At 42.7% G+C, this 19,389-nt stretch overlaps 1 protein-coding gene across 4 annotated transcripts in view; it reads right to left on the reverse strand.

The window, feature by feature from the left end:
• The window catches only part of wdpcp (WD repeat containing planar cell polarity effector), an 81,049-nt gene extending 64,111 nt beyond the window's left edge, over positions 1-16,938 (reverse strand). For 3 of the 4 annotated variants that reach the window (XM_051960307.1, XM_022189653.2, XM_051960306.1), the window contains exons 1-6: positions 16,863-16,934; positions 12,598-12,642; positions 9,243-9,293; positions 7,512-7,582; positions 6,611-6,670; positions 4,996-5,110 (exon numbers count right to left, since the gene is read on the reverse strand). In XM_051960307.1, coding sequence (XP_051816267.1) covers positions 4,996-5,110; positions 6,611-6,670; positions 7,512-7,582; positions 9,243-9,293; positions 12,598-12,642; positions 16,863-16,923 — 403 coding nt within the window. In that variant the 5' untranslated portion in view covers positions 16,924-16,934. Of the gene's footprint in view, positions 1-4,995; positions 5,111-6,610; positions 6,671-7,511; positions 7,583-9,242; positions 9,294-12,597; positions 12,643-16,862 lie in introns of all 4 variants that reach the window. The other variant, XM_022189654.2, reaches the window with a different exon arrangement.
• Between the last annotated feature and the right edge of the window lie 2,451 nt (positions 16,939-19,389).

Below are 19,389 nucleotides of genomic sequence, written 5' to 3' on the forward strand. Positions count from 1 at the left end.
ATGTTGTTTTACCCTCATTCTGCTGTTTGCATTAAATCCTGCAGATGTTCATTTAAACTTTCATTGACAGGTTTCTTTCTAAATGTTCCTTTCTCTGCTTTTATTCAGTTCTGCTTCATCACCACTCCTCTCACTGTGTTCTTTATTTATCAGTTTGGAAATGGTTTCTCGTGCTGTCTTTACTGTTCTCCTCTCACTCTTCTTCTTTCCTTTCCTTCTCGTTCATCTCTTCCTCCCTGCATCCCTTCTTCTTCTCCTCTCTTCTGTATTCTTTCTATCTCCTCCTGAAGGCTCTGAGGCCTTTTTTGTGGTAGAAGAACACACTTGATCCTGTTCAACTCTTCAGGAGCCGCATGGAAACGCTGATTAGCAATTAAGCCCTCCTCTCCTTCAAATTAATCTGTTTATGAAACCAATTAAATGGAAAGGAGTGTGTGTGCAGGGGGGAGTTACATATGTCTGTCAGATATCCTGCTTTGAGTAGAATGAGTACGGCTGCACCCCGAGATTTAGAAATCTAACCGCCAATTAACCGTGGCGTGTGTGTGTTTATATTTACACTTCAAATCATCCTGTTGTGTGAAAATTGTAAATTAATATGCAAATATTCATGAGGGAAGAGAGGAACTGCTCGGAAAATACGGGAAAAGCAGCATCTTAAATCAGGTCAGCGAGATAGATTCTAGAGCTCTGAAACATACGGCGTTAACGGAGCAGCGTTTAATGCAATAGTAAGCATCTTTGTCATAGATTACAGACAAATCAAGTTAAATGCAGTTTAGCATTGATCTCTATGGGTGTCTATAAACGGGATTAACATTAATCCCATTCATTCCCAAATGAAGGACGGGATGTGACCCAATCTGGGACCAGGTGGCTGATTTGGTATTAAGGGCCAGACCTGCATGACCCGCCCAGAAAAAACCCCACAGACGGAAACACACACACACACACCGTACACATGTACACATTCATATGTACCCATATGGACACATGCACAGATAGCTGCATATACATTCATACATGCAAGCCTGCAACCACGTTTTATACACATTTACACACCGACACGACTGCGCACACACACACACACACACACACACACACACACACACACACACACACACACACACACACACACACACACACACACACCACATGCTAAAGCACGGCCTCTCCACGTACACGCAGACAGGAACACACACAAACTCCCCTAAATCCATTTAATGCCATCTCCTCAGCAGCATGTTGACATAAGAGGCCAATGGGCTTAACCAAAGCACATTTAAACACGGGTAAATGAAACCGGCTATGAAAAATCACTTAAGGATGCCTAATCGTGGAGCATATGTGCAGCTTGGCCAGAGGAAGCTGTAATACTTTGATGGTGTAAAATATCTGTAATCTGCTGCTCGGTGTGATGCAATCAGAGGAACGCTGCAATCACCACGCTAACTTCAGAGGACAGTAAGCCTGATTAGTCCCACTGTGGAGCAGAGAGCAGACCTGGCTGCAGCCGCCTCATGTGTCAAACAGACAGAAAACAAACCAGGACTCACGTTCAGCCCATCCATGCAAATCACAAAAGGGATTTTCTCCTGCATTCAAACCCTGAAAACTTTATTTTTTGCTTTACAAAGTAGTCCAATCCTGTTCAGACAATGGAAATGGATTCTCCGTCGTGACACAGCGGCTCACGGTTTAATTTAGGATCCGACTGGAGCTGCAATGTTTAGCCAATTAACTGGTTGAGAAAAGAAAACCAATGAGCAACTATTTTAATAACTGAGTAAGCGTTGCAGTTTAAAAAAAGCCAAATAATTTCTGGTTTTAGCTGCTCACACAAACGTGGTTTTTAGAAACGAGGGGCTTTATGTTTGGCTCTGGGAACTAAACGATGAAATGATTCATTAAGAAAACAGAAAATGAGAATAACCTTCAGCTGAAGTCTCCTGTTTGACACTGCAGGGACTGAAAATGCAAACACACACACACACACACACACACACACACACACACACCTGGACTGTAAGTGTAAACTGTGGGGTAAACTGTGTGAGCAGCTCCGGCTCTCTGCTCCTAATTGTCTCAGACTAATTGAACAAGTGGCAGATGTGAGGACCTCTAACCTACATCTCCCACCCCCCACAAACACACACCACCCCGGAACCCACCCTCACCACCATTACTCTAATAATTAGTGCCTCTGAGGCTTTGGACGGAGTGCAGCGGGAGGCGGGGTGTGTGTACCTGGGGTGTGTGTGTGAGCGTACAGTAAGTGTGTGTTGGTCCATACAGGACAGAAAAGTGTGTAATTACATATGTATGCATGTGAGGACAGGAGTGTGTGTGCACTATGGGGCTTTATCTAGTGTCTGGAGACCGCGGGCGGAAGTGGGGAGGGCGGTGTTATGAACAAATAATTGATACAGAAAGAAAGAAATAATTAGCAGATTTGGGCCGGTGTCCACGGCTCCTGTTCTCTCCTGCCAGGTCTGAGGGGGGCGGCGCTCCCTGGAGGAGCCGCGATGCAGGAAAAAACACTGATGGATGCTCTTAAGGGAAGGCCCCTGGACACACACCGCACAAAAGGATTTGGCTGCAATTAGCTAGCAGAGTACCGGCTCACCTGTGGCACCTGTTATGTATGTTAGTGAGAGCAGAGTGTGTGCTGATGGACGGAACATTCAATTCAAACGCCTCTGTGTCTGTGTGTGGCTGTGGGCAGAGAAAGGTAGTCAGACTTTAGCTAGAAACAACGACGTTTATGTCCTTAAAACTGCTGAAAACACGACGAACCTCTGGCATATTTAAGTCACGTTAAATTTACTTCAGTGGATGCAAAAAGCACGAGAATACGGGAGAAAAGCTGCAACGACACAAATTAATTAACTAAATCCACCGTCAGAAGGTCTCATAATATCCACTAAAAGTAAAAAAAACTTCCAACTTGATTTTTGTGATTTAGAATCTATGAGGTGCAGTTTGTGACATTTTTCCTTCACCTTCAATCCTCCTGCTGTCCTCATTTACAGGCACCAAAAATATTGTTTCCTTGTCTGAAAAAAATCCAAAAATTCAGCAAAAAAAATTAACCATATTTCTGAACATTTGCAAAACCTTCAGGAAGAAAATTCCAATAATTTCTTAAAAGTTTCCCGTACAATTTTTATTCAAAAAAATCTCATACATTTGGCAAGAAAATTCATGTAAATATTTAAAAAAAATGATGAAAAATCTTCCAAAATAAAAATATTTTCTACCAAAAAATGTTCAAAAATTTCTCAAAAGTGTTGAAAATGTGGAAGTTTCACTGTGAAAATCATTTTTTTTCTCCACAGTTTCAAACTTTAAAATGGGTTCATTTGAACCGCAGGATGACCTGAGGAGTAAAGTTCTGTTTGAGGGTTAGAACTTATTTCTAGGGCTGGACCTGAATATCCCGAATATCCGAATATTCGTTTACTACGGCGGTATCCAGATATTAATTTTGGTATCCGAATATTCGCCCCCCGGTCGGACGTTTACCAGGTGGAACGAATATTCAGCGTTACTGTCTTTCCTCCGCCTTCAGCTCATATCGGCTCATCCCGTCCTGTCACTCCTTCCTCCCCCCAGATGAAAATAGGAATATTCTGAGCTCATCTCTTCCCTTCGCCTTCGGCCCACTTCGGCTCATCCCGTCATGTTCGGCTCATCTCGTGTTTCTTACCACCACCTGAATGGCCGGGTGGCTGCAGACTCTGACGTCACGCTTCACTTTGTTGCATAAACACAAGACAAGATGCTGAAGACATCCTCTGTTTGGGAATTCTTCAGTTTAACTGAAGACTAAACGAAGGCAAAATTTGGACCTGGGAGACCAGACGAACGGATCCCCCCCCCGTCGTCGGATGTTACGGGGCGGAACGAATATTCGGATATTCGTCTTTAATAGGGCCTGAATATCCGGAGGTCAGAAACCACTATTCAGGCCAGCCCTACTTATTTCAGTGTTCAGATTAGAGACATGTTTAAGGTTGAACATGTATGATGTTTAGGTCAGAGTAAGAAGGTAGGGGAAATAAAATACAACCGTTCAAAAGTCTGGGGTCACCCAGAATATTCCCTGTTTTCCATGAAAATTCCCAATTTTCTTTCACCAGGAAGGACTTTTCTAAGTGACCCTGAACCTTTGAACGGTAGTTTATGTTCAACAAACAAACTACCAAGAGTTATAAATGGTCTTTTTCACTGCAGTCAAAGATATTTTGTTTGCATATGTTCAGATAAATGAGTCAACAAGAAAAATGTTTTAAGTAGCCTCACCCTGAGTTTAGTTTTATATCAACTAATGCGGACATTTGTGCTTAATTGGCCACAGTGTTGGACATTGTTTTGTTTTTCTATCATTCTGGACACATTTTAAATCATTCTGGACATTTTTCATCTCATTTCAAAGTACTTTTGGGTCAAAGGTTTGTCATTTCTCACAAGTTTTGAGTTACTGCTGCCACGTTTTCATGTAACTGCTGAGAGAGTTTGAAAACTTGCAAAATTGCAAAAAATGTCAAAACAGAAAATGTAAATCAGACTTGTTTCCATGAACTCCTTTGGAGCAAACACACAAGGCATAAGGTACAGGCTGTGGCAAAAACTAAAGTGAAAAAGAAGAAACAATGACGTCTGGGCCTTATGAGAAAAAAGTATGAATAAACTGTGATTTTCCAATTGAAAAGCGGTCTTTTAATCAGTTGGAATTGAGCCTGTTTCAGGCAGAAGAAGCAGAAACCTCCAGTCAGTCATGTAAATTACATGACAGAACTTGTGTAAAGACACGTTTCCTAAATATTCACCTGGAAAAAAACTCACCTTCAAAGTGTTATGTGAATGTCAGGACTTGGTTCAGGGTTTAGATTAGAATGAGGGTTTGTGTGTGTTAAGATCAGAGCATCACGCTATGGGATGCGTTATTCTAGAGTGTCGTAGCTAAATGAAGCAGAAACGTGCAGAACTCACCATCAGTCACGGTGCCGGCTGGAAGTCGACCCACCAACGTTCGATCTACACACACCTGCTGGAGCTGAGGTCCATCTAAGGTCAGGGTCAGCAGAACACCCCCGCTCAGCATCACCTGCAGACAGAAAGACCAGAAAGAGAACAGAGCTGACAGACATGCAGCAGCTAAAGTCTTTTTTATTCAAACTTCTCTGTATTCAGCCATGTAAGTAGAATCTGTTTGAGGGTTAAAGGATGAACCTGCCAGCATCAGCACGTGTTTGGAAGCTGCTTCCAGTTCAACAACCAACTTATGAAACCTGCAAACTGTAAGCCTGCGTTGCTAAAAAGAACAGACTTATGGAGTGACTCAGCTTTTTAAATTACACATATCTGCACAGTCAGACAGCAGATTCTGGGTTTTCAGGAAGCACAGATGAAACTACAAGTCTTCAAACCTCGAGGGAACTTTAATAGTTCAAAGCGAGAAGGTGAGAAAAAGCAGACAAAAGCATTGTGACTAACAGAAAACGTTTAAATGAAATTAGCTGAGCGAGCTGCCACCTCTCACTGATCTTTGGATTTAGTTTATTTCTGAATCAAGAGTCCAGAAGAGAGTTTACAGGGTTGTGATGTCAATATAAATAAATAGAACTCACCTGACTGTGATTAAAAAAATACAGTTTGATATCTGACAAATGATCAGAGTTCCTCATAATAATAAAGTTAGAGAATGTTCAATTAACTCTGAGGTCTAGTTTGGTTAAAGAAATAATCACACTCCTCATAGATTATTATTATTACTGTAATTATTATACTCTGGGATCAGACATGGGACAAATTTATGTTAGGAGGAGGTTAAGAGGAGGTTAGGAGGAGGTTAGGAGGGTTAGGAGGAGGTTAGGAGGGTTAGGAGGAGGTTAGGAGGGTTAGGAGGAGGTTAGGAGGAGGTTAGGAGGGTTAGGAGGAGGTTAGGAGGAGGTTAGGAGGGTTAGGAGGAGGTTAGGAGGAGGTTAGGAGGGTTAGGAGGAGGTTAGGAGGAGGTTAGGAGGTTAGGAGGAGGTTAGGAGGAGGTTAGGAGGGTTAGGAGGAGGTTAGGAGGTTAGGAGGAGGTTAGGATGGTTAGGAGGAGGTTAGGAGGAGGTTAGGAGGAGGTTAGGAGGTTAGGAGGTTAGGAGGAGGTTAGGATGGTTAGGAGGAGGTTAGGAGGTTAGGAGGAGGTTAGGAGGAGGTTAGGAGGAGGTTAGGAGGTTAGGAGGAGGTTAGGAGGAGGTTAGGAGGTTAGGAGGTTAGGAGGAGGTTAGGATGGTTAGGAGGAGGTTAGGAGGTTAGGAGGAGGTTAGGAGGTTAGGAGGAGGTTAGGATGGTTAGGAGGAGGTTAGGAGGTTAGGAGGAGGTTAGGATGGTTAGGAGGAGGTTAGGAGGAGGTTAGGATGGTTAGGAGGAGGTTAGGAGGAGGTTAGGAGGAGGTTAGGAGGAGGTTAGGATGGTTAGGAGGAGGTTAGGATGGTTAGGAGGAGGTTAGGAGGTTAGGAGGAGGTTAGGAGGAGGTTAGGATGGTTAGGAGGAGGTTAGGAGGAGGTTAGGAGGAGGTTAGGAGGTTAGGAGGAGGTTAGGAGGAGGTTAGGAGGTGTACCTGGCAGCAGCGCTTGTTCCTCCATCTGGTCTGGATGCAGGTGTTGGTCTGTAAGAGGTCCTGGATGGACAAAGAGATGGTGAGAGGAACAGAGGAAAGACTCACAAGAACACAGAACACAACTTAGAACTGAGCTTAAACCAGTGAAAAGAGGCCTGTGGAACCAGTTAAGTGTTCTGGTAGAACACAGGAACAGACACTGGCGACCACAGGTGGTCACTGCAGGGAGTTAGAGGAGGCAGGTAATGGTGTGTGTGTGTGTGTGTGTGTGTGTGTGTGTGTGTGTGTGTGTGTGTAAGGTCGGTCATTCCTGCCACATTCCTAACCCAGCTGGGGTGATTGGATGGGAGGAGAGAGGGCCGGGTGTGGAGGTGAGCCGGGGTGTTTCTGGTTTCAGACAATGGTTACGGGTGAGAGGAGGGAGGTGGATGGGTGGGGGGAGTGTGTGTGTGTGTGTGTGTGTGTGTGTGTGTGTGTGTGTGTGTGTGTGTGTGTGTGTGTGTGTGTGTGTGTGTGTGTGTGCAGCCTCAGACAGGTTCCAGCAAACAAAGCTAGGTCTGTGCTGCCACCAGTACAGAGAGGGGGGTGAATGAGGGGAGGAGGGAGGAGGAAGAGGAGGGATGAGGGGGAAGCCTGCAGCCCCTGATCCCCTCAAATATCCCCTCGATGACAGAGCCGGCCGAAAGAGAGGTGATGAGAGAGGAGATGGAGAGAGCAGAACAAACGGCAACGACAGGGAGAGTGAAGGGAGCGGGAGAAAAGGGAGAGAATGCCCCTATTTGTTAATCAATCGGCCGTTTCGGAAAGGGAAAACTCCAAAATCCCCAGAGGGAGGAAGACAAGGGAGGTGGGGGAGGCCGGGAGGGACGGAGGTGGTGAGGCAGACGGAGGAGGCGGGTACCTCCAGCTCCTTCAGCGAATCGCGGAGCTTTTCTGGTCGGCGGTTCCTGGGGGTCCACGAATAGCCTCGAGCTACGAGGAAAAACACAAGAAGAATCTGGAGATCATGTGACTTCACTTTTAAACACTCACATAGAAGAAATAGTTGTTTTCCTCTAAAAAAACAGGACTCATGGGAATTTAGGGGAATGTGGCACCAAAAACCGGAAAAGGTTTGAACTCTATATCTGAGCTGACATCTGTGAATGAGAAGGACAACAGCAGGAAGAGCTCAATGATCCTCAATGTAGTAAAAACCTTCCTGAACTTAAGCTATATTTTGATGAATCCCACTGAGAACTAATTCAATTTAAATCACTAAATTATTTAGATAATGAATCATTAAAGATATTTATTTATCTAAACAGCCGAATATTTGCTGCTTCTGGCTCCTAAAAAGTGATTTCCTCTGTGCTTATTTTGATGTACAATAATTACATTCAGGTTTTGGACTGGACATCCCATAAAACCAGCAACTGGCAGCAAATTAAAAGAAATTCAAAAATAATCAACAGATTAAGTGATAATTCAACAGATGCTGTTTGCAGCGTTGGTGTTAATTCTATGCTATTCAACATTAAACTTCTGAAACTATTCCTCAGATTTGCCAAAAATATTTAATTTTTAAAAGAACCAACATGACAAAAAAAAGTTTTCAATGTAAGACCTCTTAAAAACACAAACAATGACACGATGAAGTTTATCTATAACTAAAGTCAAGCACCAGATTAACCAGAACTGAATGAGTAAAGCCTCTTTATAAAGTGTTTTAACGTGAATGCTGCCAGGCACGAACCGTTTTCAGTCTTCAGGGTGGGACAACGGATGGAAATGACCCTTGTGCTAAATCTGTATTTACTGCAAAAAAACTATTATGTTCTTGTATGCTCATTAACATGCACTGTCCTGTCCAATAAATGAATAAAATAAATACATTTAAGTGAGGAGCTGCAGTGAAAAGCCATAGAGGATCTAATGGGGGCACGTGGAGGTGACATCTCCTGTTTTACTGAATGGAAGCTTTATATCCAAACATTTACAGGTGAATTTAATGAAATAATCAGAACCGAACAGATTTCTGGTCATATCTTAACTGTAGAAACATAAATGCAGAAACTCAGATGATTCTGTTTTTATTCATGAAAATATTCTACTGAAAGTCAGAAAGGTCCTTTAAACCCACAGACCTGATCCTTGAGGAGAAGCCAGCATTTAACGGTGAGAACTTTGTCCCTGTTAGCAGCACATATCTGAACACACCTCATTCTAATTCCTCCTCCATCTCTAATGGTTAAACACAGGAAAGGAAGCATATGGAAATAAAACAGCTAATTGAATGTGTGCATGTGCTGCTGCCCACGCTCATACATGAAGTCAGGTGGGAGGAAATAAAAGAAGAACGAGGACGCTCCTCTATCTGTTTATTCTACAGTCTCCTCTTTAATGTTTGCAGAAATGAAGTATTAAGGAGTGGGTTCTCTATTAGGACTGAGTGGGAGAGGAGGTAAACAGATGCATGTAAATGAGGTGTGGAGGGGTGGAGGGGGTGAGTGCTGGTCTCCTGATAAGGCTGTTTGTATTCCACTACTGGTGAACAGCAGACAGAGAACAGAGGAAGGAGGACAGTGACTGTAGAAGATGGTCATCGGCTGGTGAGGTTAGAAAAGAGTCTCCTTCCCTGCTGGAAACTCACCTTCAGAGAACTGGAGCTTCTCCTGGTAGTAGTGATGCTCCAGAGGAAGAGCTGGAGACACACAGAGGATTACAGGTGAAATAAAAACAGCTCTACGTACAGGACACGTGTTCTAAACAGAACTAGGAGCTCAAACATCCTGTAAGAGGCCGTGCTGGCAGAGACCAGCCCGTAACCGTGCCTCATGGCCCGGACGCCCCGAGCAGGAAAGTGGCCAGTCTGGTGGCCGGCCTCTCTGGCAGCAGGAACACCTCCAGGATTAGTAGTATTAATCAGATAAGGGGATGAGGGGCCAGACGGACCCAGACATGGGCACCTGCTCCGGGCTGGGGGGTTCTGGCTGCTGGGGACCCCCGGAGCCGCTCCACTGAGCCTGGGTCGCCCTCTAGTGGGACGACTGGAAAGAACATCCAAACTTTCAGAGCAGCAAACACACCACAGACACACGTATGACGCCTGGATGCTGCTTTAGTGTGTTAAAAAGATCATGTAAATACAAAAAAAGGAACAATAATCACACAAACACAGAGCAGTCTTCTTTATTTCTCAGTAACAGGAAGGTAGAACTGTTAGTGAGCATTTTGATCAGAGATATTCTGTGTTTTAAAGCATCATTTAGAAGTGTCACTGATCAAACCACATGCTGGATTTCTGAGGAAACAGATCAGCTTGAGGAGCTAAAGATGCTTAAAGTGGTTTAATCTGAATATTTAGGACAAAAACTCCACATCTGAAGCCGTGTTGAGGCGCTATAGGAGCCATATGGACAAACAAACAAACCAAATAACGAGGTATTATTTTAAATCATATTCAGGTAGAGCATACACACTTTTTGTTTGATTCGCCTCAGAATCCATGAAAAACAGAAAACAACTTTAATGTAATCCAGTGTAATCAAACCCTGACCCAGCTATCGTTACAGCGCCGTGTGAAAATGTTGTGATACTTCTGGAGTGATTCTGCTCCGTCTCCCCTTCCTCCTCCTCCTCTCCTCCCTCCACTCTGATATCAAGCCACACTTTAGTAATCCTCCAAATGAAAGGATTTGGAGCAAGAGCATCGTCTCTCCACTGAAGATTGGAATGAAAGAGAAGGCAGCTTCTCAGATGAGAGAGAAGGGAGAGAACCCCGTGATGAGAGAGGAGAGACTTAACGGTACACAAAATATACATGGTGGGAGAGAAAACAGAGACAAAAGAGGAGGAAATCTATGAAAGACAGGCAGAAACACACAGTAAGAGGCAGAAGAAAGGGAAAGACATGAGGATGGAGACAGAAAACTACAGAGAAGTGATCAGATAAAGATATTTATGTTAGAAAAGATTCAAAACAAGTTAAAGCAGCTCCATCAGTGTTCTGTGTTAATAATGGGATCAGAAAATGAAGTTGATCAGAGTGAATTATGTCCCAGTTCTGTTCCAGATTCTCTCATCGTCTCCGGCACCAGGACTAGTGGAGCATTTAGTGAAACTCAGACATATTTCCCTCAGGACTTACTGGAGACCAAATGTAGCTGAGAGGAGTCGATACTGGACCTGAAGCCTCCTCATGAATGCTGATGTTGTTCTATGGCTTAGAAAGGAGTTAAAGAGCAAATATGTCTGTAATATTATCTCTACGGGATGATAACGTGCCCACATTATATCTGATTGGTTTGTAGTAGCTGCACCAAACACTAAAAGAAAAGTACAGAAATATATTTAGAATCTGTTGTAATGGATGAAAAACCGATGAGTCCCAGAGAACTTTAAACTCTTTTATATTTTTAGAAAATGTAAGACGGCCTGTTAGGACAAAAGCTTCAATGAGTGACAAAATTAAAAAGTTCTTCCTCAGTTGTTGCACATAGAAGTTCACAAATATTAGTCCTATGTTGTGTTTTAATGTGGAACAGGAAACAAACATCCTGCTACTGTTTGCTTTGCTGCTTTATTACAAACAACACCAAAGTAAATATCTAAAAACTACACAAGAAGGTTTGTTTCATATAACATCACATCCTCTGATTTAACTCCTAGAACCTCCCTCAACATATGTGCACTTTTTTTCAAAGAGCATATTGTGAATACTGCTAGTACTACTAATAATAATATTAATTTAGACTTTTATTTACTTGTTCTGTGATGCTCCTCTGTTTCCGTGTTTCCTGATTTTATACCATAACTATGTAAAGTTTCTTTGAGTATTTTGAAAAGTGCTATACAATAAAATGTATTATTATACTATCATCATTATTAATAAAAATGCTATAAATGTAATACTAATACAATATACGTATAAACAACATAATAATCAGATATTATCCAGTTATTATATTATATTATATTTATGGGTTACTAGCAAAATCTAAAATGCAGCCAAAGATTCTTTTGCCCACTTTGTTTGAGTTAAAGTTTATCACTAAATGAGGTTTGTTGTCATGCAGGATCCATAAGCAGCAAAATGAGCAGGAACAGGAGAGAAAGGTCTGGTTGCAAAAAGAAATGCAGTGTCAGTTGAATGACAATAATTTGGCTAGAATCAGGATGCTGTTAACTACACACTGGTTCTGTGTCAAAGATACGCTGCATCTGCTGCTACCATTTAAATCAATAAAAAAAACCATTAGAAGAGTTATTCAGGTCATCTGGAGAAGATTCAAAATATCACAATTTAAGGTTTTCCCCCTGATACTGTCTGTAAGAGAGCAGTGAAGTATTCCTTAAATAGGCACCAACAGCTGTAAAAAGCTGCTTTATTCTGAGTTTAAATGTGGACCATCACTCTCAGGGTCATTTTTTCAGCGTTTTTGTCAAACAGATGAAGACAAACTAAGTTTAATCAGCTCAGGCCATAAAATATCACTTTTAAAAACACATCCCTTCATTATAAACACAGAAATAAGGAGTGAGGATGATAATAATGTCTATAAGGAAGGCGTCCTGAGGCTGCTGGGCGGTGGGGAGTGATCTGAGGTCCTCCTGATGTAAGGGAAGCCTGGTGGCCTGAGGCAACATGAGGCTGGACTGTGTGGGGCCTCTTGCTATGTGATCCAGGAGAAAGTCAACAGTTTAGTTTTCCTATCGCTGTGTGGAGGACCTCAGGTCAACAGAACACAGCAGCAGCACAGATAGAAGCAGAGGACTAATAACCGCTGCATGTGTGCTATGTGCATGTGTGTAGAAGGTTTTAGGGTGTAAATCCTACATACTAACAGCCTCTGTGTGGTTAACGGGTGGAGGACGGACCAATAATGTGTGTCAGGAGGCAGCAGAAAGCCCTTCTTCATATATAAGGAAATCACATACATCCAGAAAACAAGACAAATACAACTTATCTTAAACACAAACACACATCCAATATAAACACTATTTACCTGGCTCTCCTTTATCGTAGTACTGATAGGTGCCAATATCTGTATCTGTGGGGCAGGGAGAGGCAGAAAGAGGCAGAGATGAACATCTAGCTGTCAGGGGAAAAGCACAAGACAGATCAGCAATTTCGCAGCGTGGGATAAACAATCACTATCAGCCAGTGGCCTGTCCTGTCTGCCAGCTCCACGGCTCAGATAAGACCCAGGGAGGAGGCAGGAGGAGGCTGGGGGGGTCCGAGCAGCATGGAGGGGTATTAATAAAGACAGGAGAGAGCTGAACCAGCCCACCTGAGGACTGATTCACACACATGCACATATAGACATTTAAATGGAGATGTATGGAGTCAGCGCACGGCTACACAACACACACGACACACACACAGCATGCAGGGGGCACACACACACAGACACACACTCAAACTGCTGAGCTGAGGCTCTTTTGTGAGTGTTATTCCTGCAGGCCCAGAACCATAAGCAGACCGGTCGGATCTCCAAACGCATCGTTTCTTTATCGCTGCTGCTGCCTCTGCTGCTGCTCCTGAGGCCAGGTCACACTAATACAACAGCAGAGTGATGGCAGACACACAAAGTCACAAACACACAGACACACAAACACATAGACACACAGACAGACTCACAGACACACAAACACACAAACACACAGACAGACTCACAGACACACAAACACACAAACACACAGACACACAGACACACAGACAGACTCACAGACACCACAAACAGACTCACAAACACACAACACACAGACACACAGACAGACTCAACAGACACACAAACACACAAACACACAAACACACAGACACACAGACAGACTCACAGACACAAACACACAACACACAGACACACAACACACAAAGTCACAAACGCACAGACACACAGACACAAAAACAGACTCACAAACCACACAGACACACAAACACACAACCAGACACACAAACACAACAAACACACCAAACAGACAAACAGACACACAAACACACAAACACACAGACCACACAAACACACAAAGTCACAAACGCACAGACACACAGACACAAAAACAGACTCACAAACACACAGACACACAAACACACAACCAGACACACAAACACACAAACACACAAACAGGCAAACAGACACACAAACACACAAACACACAAACACACAGACACACAAAGTCACAGACACACAAACACACAGACACACAAACACACAGAGAAACACCACAAACTCACCACACACACAGGAGGCTATGCATGCACTCTCTGCTGCACAAGCTACTTGTGTTTGTTAGTCAGTATTTTCAGTAATTAATAAACATGTGACTCATTCTCTAATTGTTAAACCCATATGACCATAAATAACGCTGTGGAGTTGCTTTTTCTTTTCTAATACAAAACAGTGGAAACTAGAGATGTCCGATGATATCGGCCCACCAATATTATCGGTATTGGCATAAAATTGTAATATCGGTCAGTATCGTTGTCGGGGTTTCTTTTGTCTATTATGAAAACCGATAAAATAATGCCTGGATTTCAGTGGCATTTACCGACTGATAGAGGGAGGGAGAGTGCGAACTGTTGTTTGAGACAATTAAAATAAAAAAATATGGCATTTTTCCATAACTTCAGTTGAAGTCGTTTTCTTATTTTACAGACAAAACTTACATATGAAGAGGAATGACATGTTAATTCCACCACAGGAGATAGGTGGTGTACCTAGAATTAGTTACACAGCCCACAGATATCGGTGTCGGTTGGTACTGGAATCTGAAACTGAGAGTTGGACGATATCGGCATATCGGTTATCGGCAAAAATGCCAATATGGGACATCCCTAAGTGAATGTATAACCTTGACAATCAGCAAAATACCTTTTAAGTGTCTCAATCATTTTTATTAAATTACTTGATGTAAATTGAACAGAGGCAGTATAAATGTCTTGTAATATTTAATACGCAGAGTTTTTAAAGATTCTGGTCATCTATAGATATTTTATCATACTTGGTTTCCATTAAAAGACTGAAATCAACCAAATATTTTCATTTGTACTGTAAATAATCCTACCAACAAGTATTTGTGAAGTCAAATATCCTGTTCCTCTGTAGGTTCTCTGTGGGGTCCTGTTATCTTGGCAGTGGGTCTTCTGGGTCTTTTGGGTCTTCTGGGTCTTCTGGGTCTTTTGGGTCTTCTGGGTCTTGTGGACCGTGAGGTGGGACGTCTGTAAATGAATCAGGTTCTGGTAAAACCTGCGGATGTTATATCACATTGGATTCTGGGGAATTTGGAAGTCAGGCCAACTTTCTGAGCTCTTGGTCGTGGTCCTCGAGCCATTCTTAAGCAGCTACGGCAGTGTGGTAGAGGGCACTGTCTACTTGGGAGAGCTGGGAGTTATTTTGGGATGTGTCGTATAAAAACAGTTGGAGTAGGTGGTACATGACGCGCTAACATCCATCTTTAATGTCAGGTCCCAAAGTTCCCAGCAGAACTATATAATCAGTTTACTTCTCTTCAGCAGTCCGTGTTTGAATGCTGAGGCTGATCAGTGTATGTGTGTGAGGATGTTCCAGACTACAGCCATCCTGTCATCATTCACTGTGAACCACTCATTACAAACATGCTCCTAAACAGGAAGCATGCGGTCCTTATTCACATCTATAGTTTGGTAAATTTATCCTACATCTTTTCTGAGGCTAAAGACAGATAAAAATTCTTCATCCTGTCTCCTCCATTACCCACAATTCACCTCAGCCGCTGACAGTTGAGAGATCCAGGAGTTGTGCTGGTAGTGTGAAACAGCTTCAGGCCTGTAGCTTAAAGAGACGGTAAAGTGAAGCTACAGAGGTTTGGAAGATGGCTTCTTTGAGAGCACACATCCCAGGTGGTTTATTAGAGTTCCTGCACAAAAACCTCCATGGAACGGTTTTCAAAAGGCCTGAGAACAGATTTTCCCATTTATTTACCTGTCAAATACAGGTAAGCAAGAACACAAGAACACTGGGTTTAGAGTTAAAGGACAGCAGGTCAGATCTGCATCTTCAGTTAAAACCTGTCAGTCTAATGAATAAACTCTGTTCAGCTCAGGTCTCCAAATGTGATTACATAGGCAACATTTCACAGCGTCATTCTGCAGATGCTGCTTTCATGAATCTATATTTTTATTTGTGAGGAGAACGTATATGATGTAAGGAAGGCGGTGATAGGAAGCGTCACACCTCAGCGACCAGGTCTCTTCCCTCAGATGGATCCATACACGCTGGTTTGAGATAGCAGAAGACACACACAGCAGGACCAAACAAACAAATAAGGATATGTCACCCAGGATATACACCCTCTACCCGTCTGTACACACACACACGTATATAAACACACACACAGCCTCCCAGAGACACTATCTTCGTCTAAAGCTCAGCAGACTGTGAAGACAAGACAGAATGGAAGAGAGGAGAAAACAAGAAAATGGAGAAACAGAGCCATTTCTGTCTGACAGAGGAGATGGACTGATAGGTGGCGAGCAGGAAGACACACAGAAAGTAGCAGGAAAGTCAAACTTGGACCACAGTTGGTCCAAAGAAGAAGTTGTAGTTGGAAGTTAACATCTCTAAGTGCAAACAAGAGGATAAGGCTTCAACTGGTGGGGGTTTAATTCACTAAAGGCTGGACAACAAAACAACAAAGATATCCAGTTTATCATCACAGAGCAGCAAAAATACCTGAACGTGTTCAAATTTAGGTGAAAAATGTTGATACATGTTTGTCAGAACCTAAAATAACGTCTTCAAATGGCTGTGTAGACAACGAAACAACAAAGATAATGAGTTTATAGTCATAAAGATGCAGAAAAACCTACAAATATTCAAATAATTTGCAGTTAATCGATTACTTATTGTAGCTCTACATGATGACGGTGTAGGTTCTGCTCTTGAGAACACTCATGCATAGAAAAAAACTACTTTCTTCAGTCGGTTTTAAGTTTCTTCTATGATAGTCTGATTATACTTGTGGTGGTTAAAATCATCTCATTTGTTCCTTGATTAGTTCAAGTTCCTGCTAAATAAGCACATTTAACACAGTTTCACGTTAAAAACATGTCTAAAGCAACGAATAAACACGGACAGCAAAAGAAAGTGAAAACATACGAGGTGAGAAGTGACTGAGTGAGATCTTTGGAGCAGATAGACGGTGAGGTGGGGTGAAGGTGTGAAAACAAAGTGAGTGATGACAGAAAGAGAGGAGGGGAGAGTTTCTGATGGGACATGGTGATAAGAGCTACCTTTAACTTGGAGGGAGCTCTTGGTGGACCACAAGTGCAGCTCAGCGAGGCAGAACGCCATCTGACAGCAGCGAACCCGAGTCTGCAGAGAGAGGAAGGACAAATGAAAGACGGAGAGAGACACGGGGCCGACCCAACACCACCACAGATGAATATCTAGATGAGACCACAGCAGACGGACCGATATGTGTCAAAGGGTCAAGGTAGACACGAGCTCACAAACCTGTATGACGGCCTGACCAGACACAGAAACCAGCAAAATGTGCAGTTTTCAAAGAACAGCACAGATCAGAACGCATTTATTCTGTTCATAAAACCTTAATTAAACTGATTCAGTCCCAGTCTGGACAAAACGATCAATGCTTGGAGGTCGCTGCTGTGATTCTGAACAGGAAAAGAAACTAATAAATAAATAAAAAGTAGAAGCAACCAAAATGATCTCAGTCAGTGAATCAAGCTTGAAGATGGAGACACAGTATACGGAGATAGAAATATACAAAAGAGTCTGCTCTCACCAAAAATATCATGGAGAACACTGGATAAGGAGAGTTTGATACGGTCTGTGCAAGAATGATCTGCTATGGAAAGAAATGTGTGGTTGCAAAGATGAGTAGAGTGGTGTGGGAAGGTAACTTCAGGTGGGGTTAGGGTTTCCACTTTTCTTTTTAAGATTTTTAATGCAAACAGTGACGACAGAGAGATAAAAACAAAGCACAACATGGTCTTTTTCTGACTTATGCGATTATTTTCAAGTCGATACTAACATATTACCACATTATATTGATATTATTGATCCATATAAACGTTCTGAATGTTAAATCAGGGGCTGCACAGTGGGTGTAGTGGTTAGCACTGTAGCCTTGCAGCAAGAAGATCCCCGGTTCAAATCCCAGCCTGGGCCTGGGATCTTTCTGCATGGAGTTTGCATGTTCTCCCTGTGCATGCGTGGGTTTTCTCCGGGTACTCCGGCTTCCTCCCACAGTCCAAAACATGCTGAGGTTAATTGGTTACTCTAAATTGTCCGTAGATGTGAATGTGAGTGTGATTGTGTGTCTGTATATGTAGCCCTGTGACAGACTGGTGACCTGTCCAGGGTGTCCCTGCCTTCACCGAGTCAGCTGGGATAGACTCCAGCACCCCCATGACCCTAGTGAGGATAAAGGATAGAGAATGGATGGATGGATGGATGGATGTTAAATCAGGTGCAAAAGGATGAAAAATTTCCCTGCAAAACATAATCTACAATCCTCTTCTGTGCAAAAATGCAACCGAAACTTGTCAGCCAGACAGACGGTCACGGTCGGTGAGGCTTCACCTTCATCCAACCATCACAGGTTCTCAGTGACAGACACTTCACAGCTGACAGCTCAGACAAAGCAGACGACATTCCTCCTAAAAAGTAAACACAGAGCAGATCTACATTCCTCCTAAAGAACAGAGCAGATCTACATTCCTCCTAAAGAACAGAGCAGATCTACGTTCCTCCTAAGGAACAGAGCAGATCTACATTCCTCCTAAAGAACAGAGCAGATCTACATTCCTCCTAAAGAACAGAGCAGATCTACGTTCCTAATAAAGAACAGAGCAGATCTACATTCCTCCTAAAGAACAGAGCAGATCTACATTCCTCCTAAGGAACAGAGCAGATCTACGTTCCTAAATAAGAACAGAGCAGATCTACATTCCTCTAAGAACAGAGCAGATCCTACATTCCTCCTAAAGAACAGAGCAGATCTACGTTCCTCCTAAGGAACAGAGCAGATCTACGTTCCTCCTAAACAACAGAGCAGATCTACGTTCCTCCTAAAGACAGAGCAGATCTACGTTCCTCCTAAGGAACAGAGCAGATCTACATTCCTCCTAAAGAACAGAGCAGATCTACGTTCCTCCTAAAGAACAGAGCAGATCTACGTTCCTCCTACTTATGACTCTCTTTATCCTCCAGAGATAACTCGTCCTCCTGTTTGCTTCCTTCCAGATCACTCAGTGGGGTTTACTCTGAGGTACTGATGGCTGTTGATGTGTTTTATTCTGTCTATGATCAGCATCCTGTGATTTCAACCACCCAAGACGTTCATGTGATAATGGAGTTCTCCACTGAGGAATCAATCAGACATTAGTTCCCAGAGCTGTCACAACTTTTACGACCACTAGTCTGATGTTCTGAGAGCATCAGCACAGTGATTAACCACATATTAGTCCAATAGAGCACCTTAAAGAGTGCAGGCATGAGGCCAGAATATGCTGTATGCAATCAATCAATCAATCAATCAATCAATCAATCAATCAATCAATCAATCAATCAATCAATCAATCAATCAATCAATCAGAGTTTACTTCTATAGCCCTGTACAGCAGCCCAAACGGTGACCAAAGTGTTTCACAGTAAAACAAGAGAATAACTTAAAAAACTACAGTAACTTAAACACAGACAGCAGCAAAATATACAATAAAAATAATAGTGAAAAACACTAAAATATACATCTAATAACCAGAACATAAAGACAAAATAAAATGTCACCATGCC

The sequence above is a fragment of the Acanthochromis polyacanthus genome, chromosome 15 (assembly GCF_021347895.1).
Source record: "Acanthochromis polyacanthus isolate Apoly-LR-REF ecotype Palm Island chromosome 15, KAUST_Apoly_ChrSc, whole genome shotgun sequence".
In the NCBI taxonomy this organism is placed as follows: Eukaryota; Metazoa; Chordata; class Actinopteri; family Pomacentridae; genus Acanthochromis; species Acanthochromis polyacanthus.